Source organism: Aphelocoma coerulescens, chromosome 8, assembly GCF_041296385.1.
Source record: "Aphelocoma coerulescens isolate FSJ_1873_10779 chromosome 8, UR_Acoe_1.0, whole genome shotgun sequence".
Classification (NCBI taxonomy): domain Eukaryota; kingdom Metazoa; phylum Chordata; class Aves; order Passeriformes; family Corvidae; genus Aphelocoma; species Aphelocoma coerulescens.
In genome coordinates this window covers 8,981,752-9,001,690 of record NC_091022.1, presented here as the reverse complement: position 1 = coordinate 9,001,690, position 19,939 = coordinate 8,981,752, and the positions used below count along the sequence as shown (strand labels likewise).

The 19,939-nt window shown below is 56.8% G+C and overlaps 2 protein-coding genes across 5 annotated transcripts in view; one reads left to right on the top strand and one right to left on the bottom strand.

Moving 5' to 3' along the window:
- The window catches only part of ATF6 (activating transcription factor 6), a 74,428-nt gene extending 69,542 nt beyond the window's left edge, over positions 1-4,886 (top strand). For all 3 annotated transcript variants that reach the window (XM_069022674.1, XM_069022673.1, XM_069022675.1), the window contains one exon: positions 2,718-4,886. In XM_069022674.1, the coding sequence (XP_068878775.1) occupies positions 2,718-2,926 (209 nt within the window). In that variant the 3' untranslated portion in view covers positions 2,927-4,886. The remainder of the gene's footprint in view (positions 1-2,717) is intronic.
- Positions 4,887-6,169: 1,283 nt separating this feature from the next.
- OLFML2B (olfactomedin like 2B) lies at positions 6,170-19,284 on the bottom strand. Of its 2 annotated transcripts, none has more exons than XM_069023038.1 (8): positions 19,066-19,284; positions 17,720-17,983; positions 14,247-14,354; positions 11,103-11,273; positions 9,169-9,406; positions 7,780-8,265; positions 7,159-7,335; positions 6,170-6,891 (listed from the first exon to the last, which is right to left on the bottom strand). In XM_069023038.1, the coding sequence occupies exons 1-8, from the start codon at positions 19,207-19,209 to the stop codon at positions 6,290-6,292; spliced, it is 2,190 nt and encodes a 729-aa protein (XP_068879139.1). In that variant the 5' UTR covers positions 19,210-19,284; the 3' UTR covers positions 6,170-6,289. The 2 variants fall into 2 exon arrangements, with proteins under 2 accessions (XP_068879139.1, XP_068879140.1); XM_069023039.1 differs by having other exon boundaries at positions 9,178-9,406.
- Positions 19,285-19,939: the final 655 nt, after the last annotated feature.

The following is a 19,939-nucleotide window of genomic DNA, read 5'->3' as shown; positions in this document are numbered from 1 at the left end:
CTGCCCAGCCCCATTTTTACTCATGTTTTCCAGCTCTGGCCATGGTTGAAATGCATTCTGAAGATTTTGGACAGCTTCTCTCTTTTATCAAAACTGCAGTCTCATCCAATCTAGCCACTCCAAGGTGGTTGAAATCTCTCCAGTTTAGTATCTTCCAGAAATCTTCTAAGTATGCTCTCTATTCCTCATCCAGCTCATCCAGATCATGAAGCAGTGTAATGGCATGGAGCTCAGGATGGAGCCATGAGGAATCATTTTTTGCAATGACAGTGAGCTGGTCTTCCCAAACAGGGGATTGTGCCAGTTGCACTCAGGTCACGTTTGCCTGCTGTTTTGGGTGTTCACAGAGCATCAGCCCCTCCCTGGGCTGGGGTGGACCAGGTGTCCTGGGGCTGTCACCACTTTCAGACCCCTCCTTACAACGAAGCAGGTCCAGGTGCCTGGCAGCAGCACCAAGCAGTAACTGCTGTCTTTGGGGAACATCCCACCTCCTGTCCTGTGTCAGCTGGGAGCTAACGGTAATGAGAAAGGCTGCTGGAAATGCCTGTAGTGGGCATTGAGCCATTCCCACTACTGACCTCACCCCTGTGAGATCAATCCCTTTGCAGAGGCTTTCTGCAGCAGTTCAATACCCTCACCCCAAAAAGGGAAAGAATCAGATGGCAGCTTTAAACCTGCCTCTAATTCCTGGGCTAACTCAGAGGCCCAGGGCAGGATTTGGGTACTTTTTGTGAATGTCTGCTTTGGGGGCGTGCATCCCTTGTGTGCCTGCTGGCCAGAGAGGCTCATCGTGAGCATGATTCCTCCCAGCTCCCTCTGCTGTGGTGGACTCAGAAGACACAGCCCCTCTTGCCATGGGGTAGCAGAGCTGTGGCTTGCTTAATCCTGGCACACTTTGTTGCGAGGGAGCTGTGTCAGCACTGGGGGAAGTGGGATCCCAGCTGGCCGGAATGGGCTGGGCTGGTTCCCATGCTCCCCAGTGCCACCCACACAGCACAGCTCCCTCCCTTGCCTGGGCAGCCCTTGGGATTGCTGTTCCCTCTGTCTTGTGCAATGCCCAGGAACCTGATGATAGCCCTCTGTACTGGCTGCTGCGGGCAGTCAGGGAAACTCACTCCAAGAGGTTTTCCTGGCCCTGGCCACCATCCCATCCCACCTCACCCACTTGTGGCTTTGGAGCACTGTTTCTCACATAGCTGGAGTCCTATCACTGCAGCATGAGGGCTGAGGAACTGTTTCCAGCTTGCTGTGTCACAGGGAGCCCATGTGTGCCCATTTGCTGGCTCCAAGCTCTGTGCCCCTCAGCTTCCCCTTGTGCCCCTGTGCTCCCCTTTCCAGCCCCCCTCTCCTGAGGGGCACCAGCAGCCCAGCCCCCTCTGCTGACTGGTCCTGAGCCTGTTGGATGGGAGGCAAGAGCACATCCAAAGGCAGAGAGGAAGGGTGACCTGGAGGGATGGCCTCTAAAAGGGTCCTGGCTGGGCACACGGCACCTGAAGTCACAGCAGGGCTTTATCAGCAGCACAGCATCCAGGAGGGACGAGGTGCTTGTCAGGGGTTTTGGGTCAGTGGCACAGAGACTTGCACAGCTGCTCCTGGCTTCCATCTCTCTGTGGCACATACAGAGCTTTTTCCATTTCATTTCTTGCAGGTGGGAGCTTTGATTTCCCTTGCAGGCTCTCAGCCCCCTTACCAAGGGTTTGCTCCTGCTTTTCATTACTATACCAGACATAGTTGATCTAATGGCTTCTGCAGGTGGCGTGGGGTACAAGAGGGTCCGGCCACGGTTGTCAGCTGTCATCCAGAGTCAGAGTTAATCCAGGAAAACAGTAAAAATTAGTAATGTATATTGCATTCCTCGAGTCCATACGCTTTCCATTAGGTGATCTTCCATCCTCCTCTGCACAGAAAGGAAACCCTGCCAATGGCAGTCTTCTGACTCTGAAAGGATTGGTCGTGCCTGGAAATCCGATCTCAGCTCTTGCATTCCTGGGCACACTGTCTTTGCAGGGAATAGTCTCCCACCTTTAAATCCAGGCAGCAGATGCTAGCCATGTGCACAGCCTGTAAGCCCAGGAGCTCCTGTGGCAGCAGATGTGCCGGGCCTGGGGCCACACCGGGGTCCCGCATGCTGGTTTGGGTCTTCCTGTGTCCAGCGGCCTGTCAGGGGAATGGCCTTGCCCAATGTCACCACATCACTCAAGTACAACAGCCAGGTCAGGACAGGAGTGAGGCACAGTTAATTCTTTTGAGAGATCACATTTTAGCTTTTTTTTATTAATAAACTGGTGAAGAAATTCCTCAAGATCCTCAGTGTCAAGAGGGTTACAGAAAGTGAAACATTCAGCTTTCTTAAATAAACTGTATCTTCAATCGCTCTCATACTTTAGTGGCTCAAGAACAACAGTTCTGTAATAAATGTTACACAGTGCAAACTCCGTCAGTAATTATGTGCAGATGAAGAAGGGGAAATAAAAGATTAATTTCTAGGTGTGACTGCACATGCTAAGTGTGGTCTGGGATCTTTGAGATGTCACGAGCAGTCTGGGGCTCTGCTGTGTGAGATGGAGCTCCCTGTGCACAGCTGCAGAAAGGGAGTTCCCCCACTGCAGCTCCTGCTCCAGACGAAAAAAGGCCCAGAAAGCTCTGCTTTTAGTGCTGTTGGATCCCTGGCTTGCAGGGCTACCTCTGACCTTTTTTCTTAATCTTTACTTTTGCAGAGAACGTGATCAATGGGCAGGACTACGAGGTGATGATGCAGATTGACTGCGAGGTGATGGACACCAGGATCCTCCACATCAAAAGTTCCTCTGTCCCTCCATACCTCCGAGAGCAGCGCAGAAATCACACTGGCACCTTCTACAGCTCATCCCCCTCCGTCCCAGAGACGCCCCATGCCCTGAGGGCCATTGTCAAATCCCTGCAGTAGCTCCTGTAACAGTGCACAGGGGAGCACCCGGCATGCAGCAGGTCCTGCCGCCAGCCTGAGCCCCTTCCCTGGCAGGTCCTGGGGCTCCTGGCACGTGGGCACGGCAGGGACAGTCCCCTTTAGCCCATTCCTGTGCCTCACCCTCCCCAGTGGCCACATCCTGCCCTGGGATTATGCAGCTCATCTGGCTCCTTGCCAGGGACAGTCCTGGGGGCCCCATGCAGCATGGGGGGACACAGGCCATCCTTGCTACTTATGCACTGTCCAAAATTGTGGGTTGTTTTTAATTTTTGTCCCTGTTAGGCTGCCGGAGGTGAGCCAGAGACATCACAGCAGATACCCATGCTTCGGATCAGGCCTCTCTCACTGCAGCGTGCCTGGCAGCAGGAGGAAGCAGTGTCCAGCTCCCCCCTGCAGGTGCTGGGCCTGACCAGACAGCCCCACTCCTCGTCAGTCCCTGCCCAAATCCCTGCCTGTGCAGCTTCCCTCAGCAGAAAGCCCTGGGATGCAGCGGTGTGGAGGGGCAGCCCAGCCCCAGCCACCCAGGAGGGCAGTGGGAGCCCGCACTTACCACTAAAGCACTACAGACAGAACAACCTGCACTGCCCCGGGGCCTGGGCTGCCTCTGAGGCACTGCCTACCCCTCACCTGCCTGGCTCTCCAGGATCCTGCTGCTGCCTGCCTCAGCCCTCGTGGCTGCATGGCTGAAGGCTTGGCCCAAGGGAAGTGATTTCACACAGCAGATGCATTTGTGAAATTAAGGTTTTTTGAGTTTGTTTTTTTTTCTTCCTGGTTTTTGTTTGAGTGAGTTTTTTGTCTGTGCTATTTAATACTTTTCACGCTAACAACAGCCTGTGGTGCAGCGCTGGCCCTGCTGGGGCAGAGGGGCTGCTTCAGTTCCATGGGACACAGCCACAGCACCTTCTCCTGAAGCCCCACACAGGTCACACACTCAAGCCCCACACACCCCTCTCTGCCTCGCCAGCACTGACAGCCACCCGCTGGGCACTGGGGCAACATTCCATTTGCCCCAAACACTGAGTGCAGCCAACTGCTGCCATTCCAGAGTGTCTGTGGAGCTCTGTTCATTGATCCCACGTTTGTTGGCCAAGCCCCAGGCCAGAGCTGGGCCCAGGAGCTCCAGCACACTGGTGCTCAGCTGGGATGAGCCGCCAGCAGAGATCAGCCTTGCATAATGACTTCAGCATGTTGTTACATTATTTTTTTTCCCCTCTGCAGTTTGCACAGAATATGATGGGCTTCAGTTTGCCAGTCAGCTGCCTTTCCTTCATGGTGTGAGCACTAACTGGCTCATGTGGGGTTTTTAATTATTATTATTATTATTAGTGTATGTGTGGCTGTTAGGAAATAAAGGTTGATCCTGCAGCAAGACAAACAGCTCCAGGGGCAGTGAGGAGGAGGATGAGGAGCAATACACCCCTGTGAAGTATGTGCCTTGCAACACCATGGAAAAGCTGTGCCCTTTGCCACGTCCTCGGCGCAGGCTGCGCAGGCCTCCCGTCCTCTCGGCGCTCGCGCTGCTGGGAAGCAGCCGGGCTCGGCCAGGGGTTTGGCTGCTCTCCTTGCACCAGTTCATTTTCCTGGCCCCAGCCCACCTGACTGTGGGCCAGCTCACACAATAGTCCAAAACCCCAGCAGTGCCCCAGCCAGAGGCACGCAGCTCCCCCACAGCCGTGGGTAGGGGCGGCTGGCTGCTCTGCAGGGCATTTGCTGCCAGGGAGCTGGGGAGGGGCTGGAGGTGGTGGCTGGGCGTGGCACAGCCTGGCATTTGGGGAAGGGCTGCTGGTGGGGCTGGGGGCTCAGGACTGCTGCGGCACCACATCCTCAGCCAGCACCCTTGGGCTCTGGTGGTGGAGAGCATCTCTCATCCTGTGTAATTCTGTTCTCTGTGTCCCTAGTACTGAAGGCAATAAAATCCTTCTTTTATTTATTATTAATATTTATTATTGTGCTTGTTAATGCTGTTTTCCTTAGGCAAATTACTAGGACACCTGTCCTGTGCCTGCCATCTCTTAGGCTGCAGTGTGGCTCTGCTTGGCAGTGTTACCACTGTGCATGGCACATGTACCCAGTCCCCCTCCTGCTGCTGCAGAGGGGGCACGCTACACACGCTGCTCACCCAGAGCCTGGCAGAGGAGCCCATGAGGGTCTTACTGCAGCCTGAGTGACCTGAGGACAACTTGAGGTGTCAGAGACAAGCTCTGCTCAGGGCAGGACATGGCCATGTCACCCTGCCCCAGTGCCGGTCCCAAGCAGCCTAAAGCCCTCTGGGGTTTGTCCCCATCTGGTGTGCAAACTGGCTCTCCCCAAACCAACCAAAACCCACCCAAAAAGCCCTGTGTGTTTTCATGCACGCAGAGGGTGAACCAGAGCCAAAGAACGCCCCGAACAGCTGCGAAGGTACTGAATCCTTTATTACTGACAGCAGGTAAATACAAGATGCTGCTGGGCAGGAGGGCAAGGGCTGTGCCCCGGTGAGGGGATCCTGATGGTCCAGGACCAGGGTGGGCAGGGATGTGAGAGGGAATGTAGGAGATGGAGCAGCACAACGAGGGCTCCAGCAGCCCCCAGGGCTCCCCAGCCCGTGCCCAGGCAGCCCAGCACCCAGCTGCGTAGAGCCTTCATCCAGCAAATGCCAAGGGGGACTATTTTGGGTTACAAAATGAACAAACAAAAGCCATCTACACGTATTTACAGCATCCCCCTCCCGCCACCAGCTCCCTCCAGGCATGAGTCAGGGTTCGGGGTGCACCCGGCCCCCAGAGCGGCCTGCAAAGAGCAGAGCCCCGGCTGGAGGGGACAGTCCTTGGCGTAAGTACAGCACCAGGGGCTGCTGGAGCTGTGCTCACAGGCCCTTGTACAGCAGGATCTCCAAAGGGCCTGCTGGCTGTCAGCTGGGAAGATGGTCCTGAGAGACGGGACATTCCCATGGGACATGCAGGTCCTCCACCAGGACAGGCAGGCATCAGCATCCCGCTGGGACCTGGTGCGTGCAGCTTTGCACTGGTTCAGGGTGTCTTGCTGATCATCTCTAGCTAAAAACATCATCAGGAGGACTGTGGCTGGGCCACCTCCTCTTCCCTGGGCAGGAGAGCTGGGGCTGCCCTTCCAAAGGAGAACCTCCTTCCCCTGGGAAGGAAAATCAGAAGCAAGGATACAGCAAAGACGAAGGAGGTGGTTCTGGCCTGGGGATTGATCTACAATCCGCCGTGAAAAACCAGCTTGAAACAAAACTCATCATTTACTCTTCAATTTGTACAAAATAACAATAATAACAATAAAAATAATAATAAAAGGTGCTGGTGGCCCCTGGCTCGCAGTGCCCCACTGTGGTGGGGGGTCTCAGTAGGCAAAGATGACATGGTAGGTGACTTGGTGGCCATTGTCCCAGGCGTAGAGCAGGCGGTCCTTAGGGTTATAGTCTATCTGCGTGGTGTAGGCGTATTCGTTCTCAAAGAGCAGCCTGGGGATGATCTGCGTGTTGGTGTGCGTGTCAAAGGCGTAGGAGATGTTGGCGTTCCTCTTGTTGTAGCTGTCGACTGCATAAAGGACCCCACAGATGACAAAGCAGTTCCCGTAGAAGTTCTTCCGCAGCCCCGTCCGCCACGTGGTCTCCTTCTGGGTGCTGAGGTCAGCCGCGTTCAGCTTGCTCAGCACGATCACCTCCTGGTTGAAGCCCTCATAGCTGATGGCCGGGTAGATAACCCACAGGCCATTCTCGTCCACAGCAAAGTCCACATCCGAGTGGCCTCGCCACCGCCACGGGGTGGACTCCTCGTAGGCCACATCGTGCAGCATGGCCCAGGCAGCCACGTAGCGCTGCTTCAGGTCGTACTTGATGATGTTGCGTGTGAAGGCCCGGTTGTAGTAGAAGGAGCCGTTGTAGACAACGTGCCCTGTCCCAATCCAGCTGTACGGGAGCTTGTAGGAGTTGCTCCAGCGACCTGCAGGGCAGACACTGGCTGGTGAGACCCTCCCTTTGCTGTGGGGCAGGTGGCCATGCCTCAGCACCCTCTGCCCCCAGCTCTGCCTGCACTCCCTCCCTGGCCACCAGCCACAGCTCTGAACCCCCCATGTCAGGTGCCAGCACCCTAGAGGGGACGGTCCCCAGGCAGATCATCCCCCCACAATGTAGCATCCCCAGGAATGAGCATGCTACTTGGATCAGCTGAGCGGTGGCTAGCATGCTGCCAGGGACAGTGCAAACCCACCTTGCTTGAAATTGTCGAGGTTCCTGAACTCCACCAGCGTGTTCCCGTAGTAGTAGTTGGTGACATAGATCCGCTCCTCCCGGGCCAGGGGGTCCTTCATCCAGGCTCCCTCATTGCGCCCATAGGTGTTCTGGGTGGTGGGCCCCGAGATGGTGGACAGCGTGTCCTTGCAGCGCCCTGCGTGGGCAGCTTGTGAGGCCAGAGGCAGGGTGGCCACATTGACCTTGGAGGCATCACCCCCCTCCAGCCCCTTCCTCACCCAGCAGGTACCCCCTGCCATCCTGGTGCAGCTTCGTGAGGCCCAGCAGCAGTGGCCAGACCCCGCAAACATCTCCCCACAGCCTCAGCCATGTTCCTGCTCCAGCTGAGGCTGCTGCCTGCCTCAGGTCCTGTCTCTTTGCCCTGCCCAGCCCAGCCCCTAAAGGTGGGAGGAAACTCCAGTAGGTTCCAAAGTTCATAAGTAAACCTGGCACCCCAGTGAAGTGCTGCCCAGCCACCATCTTCATGACACCTCCCACCTGCAACCAAATCCAGGTATGCTTTGCTTAGCAGGACACACTGTGGGCACCAGCCAGCCCCCCCACACACAGCTGGATGGGTGCAGGACCTGCAAGCACTCACCAATGATGTTCCTGATGTCCTCCTCCTCCAGGCCCTCCTTTGGGGTGGCAGGGATGGCCGGGCTGACCGGTGTCACGGGGGTGTTCGCCTGTACCCAAGCTCCTGGGCTGCTCTCCATGTCACTCCAGCCTCCAGGGGGGGTGGCCACGGGCAGGTTCTCCGTGGCTGTGGCCACCACTGTGCTGGCCAAGGCTGCTGCGAGCTGTGGGGTCCCCTCCTCCGCCAGCCCTGCCGGGGCAGTCACAGTCTCTGGGGTGGGGGTCAGCCAGCTCACAGCGGTGGGGTCCGGTGTGGCAGGGGAGGGGGGCACTGTGGCCGTCACAGCAGTGCCAGCGGCTGGCAGGGTGGTGGGAGTGCTGCCAGGGGTGGGCGGCCACCCCACCGGGGAGGGCTTCCTCACAGCCTCGCCCGCCCTGCTGCTGGGCCTCAGGAGCTGGTCCTCGATCAGCAGGTCCACCGTGTTGTCCCCGCTGAACAGCTCGTCCGCTGCCAAACACAGGCACAGGGGTCAGCCCCGCAGCGAGGGGAGCCAGTCCCCCACAGCCCCTCCAGCTGGCTCCTTGCCCACCCCTGCAGTCTGTCTGGTACTAAATCCCTCTCCATGTCCCCTCAGAGAAAGGCTGAACTGCACAGCCTGACAGCTCCCATGTCAGGAGGTGAGCGAGACCATCACAGCCACATCCACCACCTCAGGCTGGGAGAGCAGGAGGTGATGGAGAGCAATTCTGCCTTGCCACATCCCAGAGACTGATTGGGCAGGATGGAGACCCAGCTTCATTCCCAACCAGATCCCACCTACCTAACCCGACATGCCAAAGCAGGTACCTCAGCCAGGCCACGGGGACCACTGGGGCTCCCCAGCCAGGACGGGCACCCTTTGCTCCTCTTCATGTCCAGGAGCTCACAAAGCCCCCCCCGCAGGGCAGGACGACCTTGCTGCTAAGTCAATTTGCACAGCGAGGGCGTTTGTCCTTCTGCCCATGCTGCCCACTCTGCTGGTCCCTGAGGGCTCAGACCCTGCTCCCACCACAGCCAGGGCTATGAGCTCCGAGCTGCCTTCCACAGCACAAACCTCACGGGATGCCATTGGGCAGGCGGATTTGAAACACGAACACATTTAATAAACCTCCATTTACTTCTGGAAAGGTGTTGATGCTGGGTGTTTTGAACCAGAGCAGTGACCTATTTCCTTAGCTAGCAGTGATTTTCCATGGAATAACAATGCTGCACTGCTCCACAGACACAGCTCAAAGGCTGCACAGCAGTGAGGTACCAGTTGTCCCACCTTCCCCTGCTGCTCCCACTCGCTTTGCCCACACATTCCCAGGGGATGAGGCACTGGTTTGTGGCGGGATGCAGCCAGCCATCCCACCAACCATGGCTGCATACCCAACTCACGTTGCTCCTCGATGTCATTCTCTGACTCGGTGGACTGGGCTTTGTAGTAGGTGACCCCTCGGACAATGGTGGGCTTGGAAGGAGGCCGGCTCCTCACCCGCAGCTTCCTCTGCAAGAGCTGCTCAGGCTTCTTGTCCTCCAGAGAGAGGTGAAGCTCCGGGAGGGATTCTACAGAGTTGATCTGCTGGGAGATAGTTTCATCCTTCAGGAATCTTTCTTCATATTTTCCCTGGAAGAGACACAGGAGGTTGTTACCAGAAATGCCACGTTTTGGCGACAGGGCAGGTCAGGCTGTGCAGCCCCATGCTGAGTAGGAGGATCTGAGCTCCCTCCTTCCTCAGGGTCTCCCTCAGTCCATTCTGCCATGAGAAACCCTCCAGGAGACAGCAGAGCTGCTCCTCCATATCCTTGGTGCCACCCTGCCATTCCAGGACTCAGGGGTCCATAAGGCCCAGGCTGTAGGATTCAGGGATGCAGGGCAGGCAGGCAGAGCAGGGCTCACTCCCTGGCATGCCAGGGGCCAGTTCCAGCAGCTGATCTGCAGAGTGTGCAATGTGCACTGAGCTCTCACAGGGCAGAGAGGCTGAAGGCACCTTCCCAGCAGGAGCGGGAACCTCCCGAGGCAAGGACCAGGAAGCCCCCGGGGCAGGGACCAGCTGCCTCAGCTCAGGTCTGAAGGATTTCATCTCATTAAAGGAAATCAGAAAGCCAGCCCGAGGGTTGAAGCCGTGCCCATTTGGCTGAGAAGATGGGCCCTGCTGCAATTAGCAGCGAGAAAAGGGGAATATTGGGAAATGAGGTCACTCGGGGTAATAAAAGCCCCACGCTCTGCTCCCCTGCCTGGCCGGGGCTGGCTCCTCTCCAGCAGGCAGCAGCTGCTCAGCTCACGGCGTGGGGAGCAGGGGAGTGGGGCTGGGAGCATGGCCGGACACCCCGCCTGGGCACAGCTCTCCCTGGGGCAGAGAGCACTGGCACGGCACGGCATGGCACGGCTGGTGCCACTTCCCTGCCTGCTGACACACAGTGCACGTGTGGGAGCCCAGCCCTGACCCCACCAGGGCTCGGGGAGCCCATCCCCACAGCATCCACAGTGCAGGGGTGGGGTCAAGTGCAGGCGGTTGCCATCCTCAGGAGCTGAGCACCCCTGTCTGAGCTGGAAATGACACACTAACTGTCCCCCCCTGCCAGACACCTCCCACTGCCCTGCAGTGGGACACTGGGGTGAGGGCAGGATGCTCCAGGAGCGGCCCAGCAGAGATCAGAGGAGCACAGGCCATCCTAGATAGCACCACTGAAGCAGCAAGAACTTCAGGACACCCTAGACAGAACTTTTCCCAAAACACCCCGCTCACCCCTGTCTGAGGCTGCACAGAAAGTGCTGCCGCAGGCAGAGGATGTCCCCATGCTGGGCACACCCCACGGGCTGGTGCTGGGTGCCCGAGCCAGGAGGATGCCAGGGCCAGGAGGATGCCCGAACCTCTGCCCGGAGCCGGCCAGGCACAGAGGCTGGCGGTGGAGGGGTAATTGCCTGGCAGGGAGGGAGGGAGGGAAGGCGGGCGACAGGCTGTCCCTCCACCGAGCCCCAAGCCCTTCTAATCAAAGGCTCTGAGTTTCCCACCGCTTCCCAGCCGGCCCCGCAATGACATCACGCTTTCCAAGCAGCTCAGCCACCGCTGACCTCGAAAACCAACAGCCCCGTGGGAAGGGGGGAGGCCGAGGGAGCAGCCTCCCTCTGCTTCCACCTACATCCCATCCCAGCAGCAGCTGGGCTGTGCCGAGACACACAGACTGGAGTCGGGGGCACACAAACAGGGTCGCTCTAGCCGCGGAGAAAACCACCCCGGGCTAGTGGCCACATCCAGGAGACAGCCCAGGGCTGGCCTGAGCAGCAGCAGTGACACCGAGCTGTGCCTGCGTGGCTGTACCTCTGAGTGAGTGTAGGCAGCCTCAGCGTCCCGCTGCAGAGAGCTCTCGATGTCGGCCAGGCTGTTGGTGAGGAGGCTGGAACAGTTTTCCCTGCCAGCAGGATCCTGCAGACCCTCCTCCCCGCTGGCTCCTGCCCGCTGGCCTTCCTGCGTGAAGTTCCTGGACATGCCCTAGAAAAGCGAGAGAGGAGACTTTACCCCACTTAACCACAAGGGATGTTCTGTGGCCCCCAACCACGGCTCTGGAGCTCTGTGCTGCCACCCTGGGCTCACTGCTGGGGATTCTCCACGGGGCTGGGCACTTCAGCTGCTAAGAAGATGCCCCTGACCCCAGTGGGATTCAGGAACTCCATCCTGGTGTGCACATCCCAGATCCACACTTTGCTACAGGTTCCCATGGAGCAGGAGAGTAGCCTTGAGGTTCTTCAACCCCCATCTTCAGCCACATTCGCCAGCTCACAGAAGGAAAAGATAAGCTGAAACACTTTAAGTCATCCTGGTGTCCTTGGCCTGCGGCAGCAAGTTCATCTTGCATTTATTAATCCCAATTTCCTGGCCTGGCCACACAGTGCCTGCACTCAGGGATTGTTCCTCCTCAACACCCTCTGCTCCCACAGAATCTGAGAACCTAGGGACAAGACAAGAGCCAGTGACCCTCAGAGAGCTGTCAAGTGACCAGGAGGGAGCTGGGGCTGGCTGCAGCTCATCCAGCAGGCAAAACCCCTTGCCCTTCTCAGTCCCCCAGCCTGGACCCAAGGCAGGGTGTACAGGCACACCCTGGACCCAAAGGATTGTTGCAGTCTCTGCTCATCACTCCTTGGGCTTCTACACATCAAACAGCAACTGCTTCAGATAAGTGGCACATCAGTCAAAGCACTTTATCACAGACACTGGGGGTGGTTACCCTGATCCTTCATTTACAATCTGTCTTGCCATTAATTTCTCCTAAAACCCACCGTGACCTCCATCTGTGACCTCAGAATTGCCAGCTGATGTGACAGCTGTGAGCTAAAGACAAAGCAGAGGAGCTGCCTCACTAGACAAGGCACTCCATGGACCAAGGATTGAGGGTTCCTTCCCTCTACCAACACCATCTGTCTAAAATACCTTGTTATACTGGATAGAACTCATGAAACCCTCTAATCTCTGCAAAAACAGAGCGGTTAACCCCCAGCTCCCTCCACAGGCATCTGAATTCCCAGTCTTTACCCAGGAGTCATGAGTCACAGATTTACCAGGACATTTGGAGGCCGAGTCCAATGACGCAGGGATGCTTCAGCAAGCGTTTTGCCTCAGTAAGCAGAGCGACAGGGGATCTTACAATGCTCTCCCAGGAGCACTGCAGGAGCAGCTTTCAACACCATCCTCCTTTGGAGAGGATGACTGATTCCAACAGCCTTGTGCCCTTATCACTTCTCCTGTGTAATGTTTGGCTTATGACCTGCTTAGGGATAGAATTTGCCTCCCCTTGAGTGGAGAAGCACCACCAAAGCCTGGCCTGTGATGCTGCTGGAGGCTGCTCAGCTGCTGCGCTGGGGAGCAGCTGCCAAAGCACACCCGCCTGGGAGGGCGATGCTTTGAAGCCATGCCAGGCTCCAGTTCAGCATCTCAGCTGTCCACTGTGTCAGACCCCAAGGCTGATGCAGGGTGTGATCCTCCTCCACATCCTCCCAACAGGAATTTCCATGCTAAGCCAGCAGCAGGAGGCATTTCACACCTGCTGCCTGCATCACTTCGGCTCTGCCCAGGAGCACTGGGCAATCTCCTTCTAACCCAGGCCTTTCCTGTCTTCCTGCATCCCATCCAAGTGCCTGCAGGCAGCTTCAGCTGCTCTTATATGATCCTGCAGCCACACTTCTGGGAAATTAAAGATCCCAACCTGTGAATTCCCAGCTCCTACACCTCTACAGCTCCATCTCTGGCCAAACTACTTCAGCCCCACCGAGCTTTCTGCCCATCTGCCTCCCTGCAACGGGCTGTGAGCAGAGTGACCAAGCTGCAAAGGTCACTCCACGTGCCCAGTGTGCCACCAGCACTGCTGGCTCTGAACCCCCCTGCAGAAACTGGCTGGTAGGCAGGGCCACTGTGGTACTGTAGCAGAGTGCAGTGATAACCCCACCTGAAATAATCCCTTGGCAAACCCAAGTAACAACTGGAGAACACGCTGAACCACAGGAAGAGGGTGGGATTGCAAAGGGGAACATTGGTGCTTTGTTATTTTCAGACCTCAAAACCCCTTTTGGGTCAATTTCCATGCTTGGAAATCCAGAGCCCCCCAGGCAAGCGTGCTCCCCTCAGCTGTCTCCTTCCTGACCCCAGGATGGAGCACGCCATGCCTTCCCAAAACACTTTGCAAGCGGAATTTTGGCTTTATAAATCATTGCCTCTCGCCTCCTGGCTGGAGATGAACAGGACTGCTCCACTCCGACAAGAATGTGGAATTACCGTCCCAGATACGGACCACGGGAGAAAACTCCAGTATTTAATCTGGCAACCCGTGTCTACATAGCTGAGCACAGCTTAAACTGCAAACCCTACGCTGTGCTAGCCAAAGAAATATTAAACTGTATGGAAGTGAAAATTATTTCACTGGAAGTCTGCTCTAAAATAAAATGGAAGGTTGAGGGTTCTGCTCTTTTTTAACGCAGGCCAAGACGTAACTTGGTCCTTCAGGAATCTGAGCTCCTTGGCTCCCCACAGTCCTGCTGAGTGTACCCCTGCACCAGTCCTGAACCTCTCGTCCCCCACATCAAACAGCACAAAAGCTCCTGGTTGAGAGCAAACATCGCACCAGCACACAAGTAAAACTGAGAGGAGGAAAAACTGAACAGCAGGGCCTTCTGACCCAAAGGAGATGCTGCCCCTGGTGAGGCCACAGCTGGGATCCCGCTCCCAGTCTGGGCCCTGAGGCACTGGGGGAGCTGGAGAGTGTCAGGCGAGGCTGACGCGGTGGGGATGCACTGGGCACTGCCTGTGCTCCGATCTAGTTCAGACATCCAAGTCTGGTCTGGTTTAATTTCAGCCAAATGGTTAATTAACATTTCTTCCCAAGCAACGCGGCTCTAAATGCACCAAAGGCAGCAGGAACTTGATAGGAGGCCTGTCCCACCAAGGGCAAGGACACTGAAGGAGAGCAGGACCCACCTCCTCGAGCTTCTCCACCCGCCCCACCAGCTTGGTTGTGACTGAGTGCAGCTTCAGAAGGTCCAAGCCATAAAAGGCACTTTCCAGCATCTCAACGATGGAGGAGAGCTGCAAGGCAAGGAGAGAACACAGTCAGGCGGCAGCACTTGCTGTAACACACCCCACAGAGTTTCCTCAGCTGGAAAGTCAAGGGTGATGCACCCATCTGAGTGGTTTTTGATTAGAAAGCAAGTTTTCCCTGTTGCATTGCTGCCCTGGTCAGAGCACAGCATGCAGAGCAACACAGGGCATGCAGAGCAACGCACGCCGCCTCTACAGAGCCTCAGGGCTTCGGGAGCACGCTTTGGGTGCTGGGGATTAATAGCAGAGCAAGGTAAAATGCTGCTCTTTGCCAGCTTTAGGCAGGCTCTCCTGCAAGCCCAAAGGCTTAACTACTCCACCAGTGACGTGACTGCCAGCAAAAGAGGCAACAAGAAAAAGGCAGCTCAGTTTGAGATCAGACTCTGAGTTTGTGCCATCCTGTGCTCTTTTTCCTGGAACAAGAAGAAACTTGTTAAAATATTTTAAAATACTCCCAAATTGCAAGAGTGAAGAAATAGAAATTCGGTGCCAGCCTGGCAACAGTTCCCTTCCTGGAGAACAATTTTATCAAAGGGATGCTGCCCTCTTCTGCAGCCACCCATTTCACAGACACTCTGTATTTAAGTCAGCCCTGTGCCCGTGTCCTGCCAGCATCAGCCCTTGGTCACCATTCCTGGGGATCTGGACAGCAATGCCCTTGTTCTGTGTTTTGTCCAGTTTCTGGTGCTGCTCCACAGAGGACAACACTGAGCATGGCAAGACTGGTGGGAAGTGCTCCTGGGCCACCTCCCCCTAGTCCCATGTGTCCCCACATGTCCAGCGTGGTGCTGCAGACTTCACAACCCCAAAGGCTGAGCAGGATTTTCAATGCATAGGAATTACTACAGGGCGGTGACATTTTCTCCCAGCAGCTACAAACTGATCAACAGAGCTTCGTAAATATGGGAGAATCACAGGCAGCACTGCTGGCAGCACTTGGAGTTTCCACCCCGGCCTCTGCAGTCTCCCTGTGGAGCTGACAGCAAAGGAAAGATTTTTTGGGGCCAGATAAAATGGCAGCATTAAGAGACAAGAGCTGTTTTATGGCTATGCATCCACTTTCCACTGAGAGCTGGATGGAGACGACCGATACAATGCACAGAGCCTGCCAGACAGCCACTGGAGACCAGCACTTTCCCTCCAGGCTGGAGAATTTCCATCAGTGCACAAAGGTTGCAGACTGCATTAACCTCCTTCCAAACGATCCTGAGCACAGCCTCCTCGCACTGACTCTGCACCAAGACCCCCACAACACCCGCTGTGCCTACAGGCAGCATGCTGCAATTTCACAAAAATAGGTCTGAGATTATGCTCCTCCCGGCCAGCACCATGCTGACCTTCCCCTAAAGACCACACTGATGTTCCTATCAACTCACTGCTGCCTTCCCTTCACCCACTGTGGACTTTGGCTCTCAGTGGTCTGATGGTCCATGAATTCCCACTGGACCTTGCGAAAGGTCTGAAAGGGACTGAAACCTTCAGCTGGGAAGACCAGTGCAGCCATTCAACTGAGTTTGGTTGCCCAGGGCTATGTTCCTGCTGCCTGGATTTTTCTCTCTTTCTCACCATTCCCTCAGGGACTCATCCTCTGGCCCACCCAAGGGAGGGAACTTCCCACAGCTCTCCCACACGTGGAGTACCCAGGGCTTTTGTGTCAGATCATAAGAAAGTCTGGTAAAACACAACATACAAATGACCCTGTGCCATTCCTGCTGCTGGACTGGGCAAGAGCAATGCTGGTTGGACCAGCAAAGAAAGTAAAACCCTTTGGGACTGCTCAGAGCTATGGAATAGCCTCACCCAGCCCCTCACTGAGGAGTTGTGGGAGCTGCTCCTCATGAGTGGCGTAAGAACTGGAGCTGTGTCCTCTCCTACTTCCCAGCTTCTCCTACAAGAAGCAGTTGTTCCCAGTGATCCCGACCCCAGGAGGGGCTCTGTGCTTGGAGGGAAAGCAGTCCTGCTGCCCAGCTCCTGGGATGGACCTTGGTGGCACAGAAAACAAAACCCTCATGTGTGTGTGTTTGGATAAACCTTGTGAAATCGCCTGGCCACGAGTCCTTGCGAAATGAGCGGGGGAGCCGGGGCCAGTTCCTAGAGGACAGGCTTTCACACCACAGCTGGCTGTGAGCAGCTCCGCAGTGGGAAGAGCAGCCGGAGCCAAGGGCGAAGCCAGGCACACCGCTCTGCTCCTCCTGCAGGCTGACCGGCTCTGCAGAGCTCAGGGAGCTGCTGGTGCAGGAGCTCTGCCTGCCTCCGGGAAGGGACCACAGCGGTGCCTCTGTCACCTCGGGGGGTGTCCCTCCCCTAACCGCAGAGAGCTCACGACTCTCATCTAAGGCCACGTGGGACCTCCTGGCTTTTCCCCAGACGAGGGACCACCAAACAACTCCAGACTGGGACTCCTCCTCCCCTGGAATGATGGATTGTCTGCCTGTGTCTGTTTATCTTCCCTAGCTGCAGGGGCGCTTGGACAAGAAGCTGCTAACTGTCTGCAGTCCGACAAGATGAAACACATCATCAAGCTCCAAATTAATTAGAACAAGCCCATCGTGGTGGCCCCGGTGGCAGCTGCCCCACAGCGCCTCGCGTGCCGCCTGCCTTCCCACCTGAGAGGGATCCGGGGCCGCCAGTGCCACCAGCACTCAACCTTCTGCTCTAGGGGCTCCCCAGGATTGGACCAAGCCAGTGGCACTTTCTGCTGCCTTCCATTGGTAGCAAACTGGAAAACTCAGCAGGGTCTGCTGCCAGCTGCCACACCAGCATCCAGTAAAAGTCAGGAGTACTTAGAACAAACACTGTCACGCTTGGAAAAGAGGTATACATTACTAGAGAGACAAAATACTAAATAGTAGAGAAGTGTCAGCATTTAAAACAACAAATCCATCCTGCCATCAGCCAGCTGTGCATCACACCCTCATGCTGACGCATCAGCAGCTTTTGGCCCATGGAAGCCAAAACAGCTTTTTTGCGTGGGTCCTTGGGAATCCCTCTCTGCAACAGAAAAAAGACCTGGCAGCTGCTGAGCGGATCAGAGCTGTCCTCCAGGGACATTTGGAGCTGGACAAAGGGCAGGGAGCAGCCCAGTCCCTACTGGGCTCTCAGCACAGAAAGCCACGGTGAACCCCAGGCAGCACAGGATGAATTGAGTGAATCATCCACTGCAGCTGCTCGACTCAATCCCTTAAGATGAGCTTGATTTTTATATCAAACATACAGATATAAATATAACTAGGAGATGGTTTAGGGAAAAAAATGTTAGGAAATAAAGGTTTTTTTAGAAAAAGCTCAGAAAGAAAAAGCTTCAGAAGATCTCCTTGTCCCCAAAGGGTCAGGAGCTCAAGCTGCTCTCCTACCTTCAGGTCGCTGCTGTCTGCCTCTCGCAGCTTCTTCAGCCTGAAGTCGCCCTCACAAGGGTTGAGGGCCGAGGGGGGGGCCACGCACGCACACTTGCAGCTGGGTCCTGACGTGATGGTTTCCACCGTGTAAAAATCCTCGGCTCTGAAAGCGCCTTCGTTAATCCTTTGGCAGGCGCCGCGGCCCAGGGGCCTGACCAAGCATTTGCACCGGCAGTCGGAGCCTTCGGACACCGCCTTCACCTTGTCGTAGTCACCTAACAGCTGAGCACAGGTCACCAGCAGTTAGCAAACCTGCCGTCCTCTGCCTGCACAGCCAGGGACAAGCACGGCCTAGAGCTCAAGGTCCAAACAAGGACACTCTGGATACCCTGAACCTTGAGGAAACTGGCCAGCTTTTCCAGAATCTGCCAGCCAAGGAGCTTTCTAGAGAGCGCAGAGCTAATCACTGCCTACCAGGGGAATAAAAACTGGCTTCTTCCAACAGGGTATTTTTTATTCCACTATGTGCAGAATGAAAAATTTCAATTTTAAATACAATAATTTTAAATACAAACCCCCATCCTGCTTTCTTTTAATGCTCAGTGTCCAAAAGACCAAATAAGTCACCTGCTACCCAGAGCAAGACTGTTTTACCAGCAGAGTAAGGGTACATTGGAAGAGGGACTGAAAGCCACCCTATATAAGCAGCGTAACCTGGTGGTGAAGCAGGACTTCTGATTAGCCCTATACAATGCCAGGAATTTCCTTTACGGAGATTTGCAGACAGCGCTTCTGAAAGCCCAAGCACAAAAATAACTTTGGCGGTACGTTTCCAATAGTCTCTGAGTTAGCCATTTCCGAGGGCAGATAATAACACACAGCCTGATCAGCCAAATCTAACAGAAACCTCCACCGCATCCCACTGGCAGGGAAAGAGCCTGGATCCCTCCCCTCGGCACACAAAGAGGCTCCACCAGTTCTCCTCTCAAGGAGTTCCCCTTTTTCTGAGTTCCCCGGAAAAATGATAGGATGGAGTCTGTGAAGTGCTCCCAGATGGGCTTCAGTGATTTCACTGCGCCCCGGGTGATAAACTTCCTCCAGTGCTCAGCAGTAGTGCTGGGTGAGTGCACAGCATCGCCCAGCCCCACCGAGAGTGTACACCCAGCACCACCCAGGACGAGCACAGCATCGCCCAGCACCGCCAGCAGCGTACACTCAGCATCACCAGCTCTGTCGAGCACGTACAACACCCAGCATCACCCAGCACCCCGCAGGGTGCGCACAGCACCTCCCGGCAGTGCCCAGCCCCACGCCGCGGGTGCAGCACCCCCGAGGTACCCGCAGCCCCGCAGCCCCCGCGGTACCTGGGAGAGGATGTTCTCCTGGTTGTCCGCCTCGTCCTGCAGCGGCTCGGCGGAGGGCCCGGCCGTGCCGGCGGGGGGGGTCCCTGCCCGGCAGCCGGCGCCCAGCGCGGCCAAGCAGAGCAGCAGCGGCAGCGGCCGAGCCATGGGCGGGCGGCGGAGGGGCCGGGGCCGGCGCGGAGCCGCCGCTGCTCGCTCAGGTGCGGAGCGGCGGGGCGGGCGGGGCCGGCCCGGGCTCCCGCCCCGCTCCTCCTCCTGCCGTCCCTCCCGGTCCTCCCTCCCACCCTCCGATCCTCCCTCCGCTCCTCTCCCGGTCCTTTCCCCTTCGGCGGCGGGACGAGCCCCGGGCGGGGCCGAGCGGGCGGCGGGGCGGGACCGGGGCTGCCCTGGGCGGCGCTTCCCACCTGCGGCGGGGGCTCCTCGCGGCCCCAGCCCGCTGCTGGCCCTGCGGGGCACTCGGGCATCGCCCGCCCGGAGCAGGCTGCGGGGAGCCCCCGCACGTGGGGCTGCTCTGGGGAGCCGCCAGCCACTTCCCCAAAGGGCCTGCGCTGCCGGTCAGCAGCCGGCCAACCTGTGCATCCCACCTCCTGCTGTGTGCCAGCGAGCTGGGGGCGGACGGAGAGCCATCCTTAGGGGCTGCCTGGCTCCTTTTCCATCTCCAGAAAAGCCTCTCTATCACCCTCCATCCTCTGGGTGACAGGGAAGTGTTCCCGATGGCATGGCACGGCACACCGTGGCTCTCCAGTCACACTGCACACACAGGGGTAACACAAGCAGCGTATTCCAAGGCAGGCTCCCAGCCATGAGTGCAGACCTCTGTGTGCTCACTGAAATTCAGGCTGACGCCGTCGGGAAGCGGCCGCGCTCTGGCAGTCCT

Bases quoted from the DNA above. Each gene is read 5' to 3' on its own strand.
- OLFML2B (XM_069023038.1), bottom strand. From the start codon at position 19,209: ATGGCTCGGCCGCTGCCGCTGCTGCTCTGCTTGGCCGCGCTGGGCGCC. The intron at 14,355-17,719 runs GTAGGAGAGCAG...CTTGCCTTGCAG, and splicing joins CAGACAGCAGCGACCTGAAG to CTCTCCTCCATCGTTGAGAT. The intron at 7,336-7,779 runs GTGAGTGCTTGC...CTGCCCACGCAG, and splicing joins GGACATCAGGAACATCATTG to GGCGCTGCAAGGACACGCTG.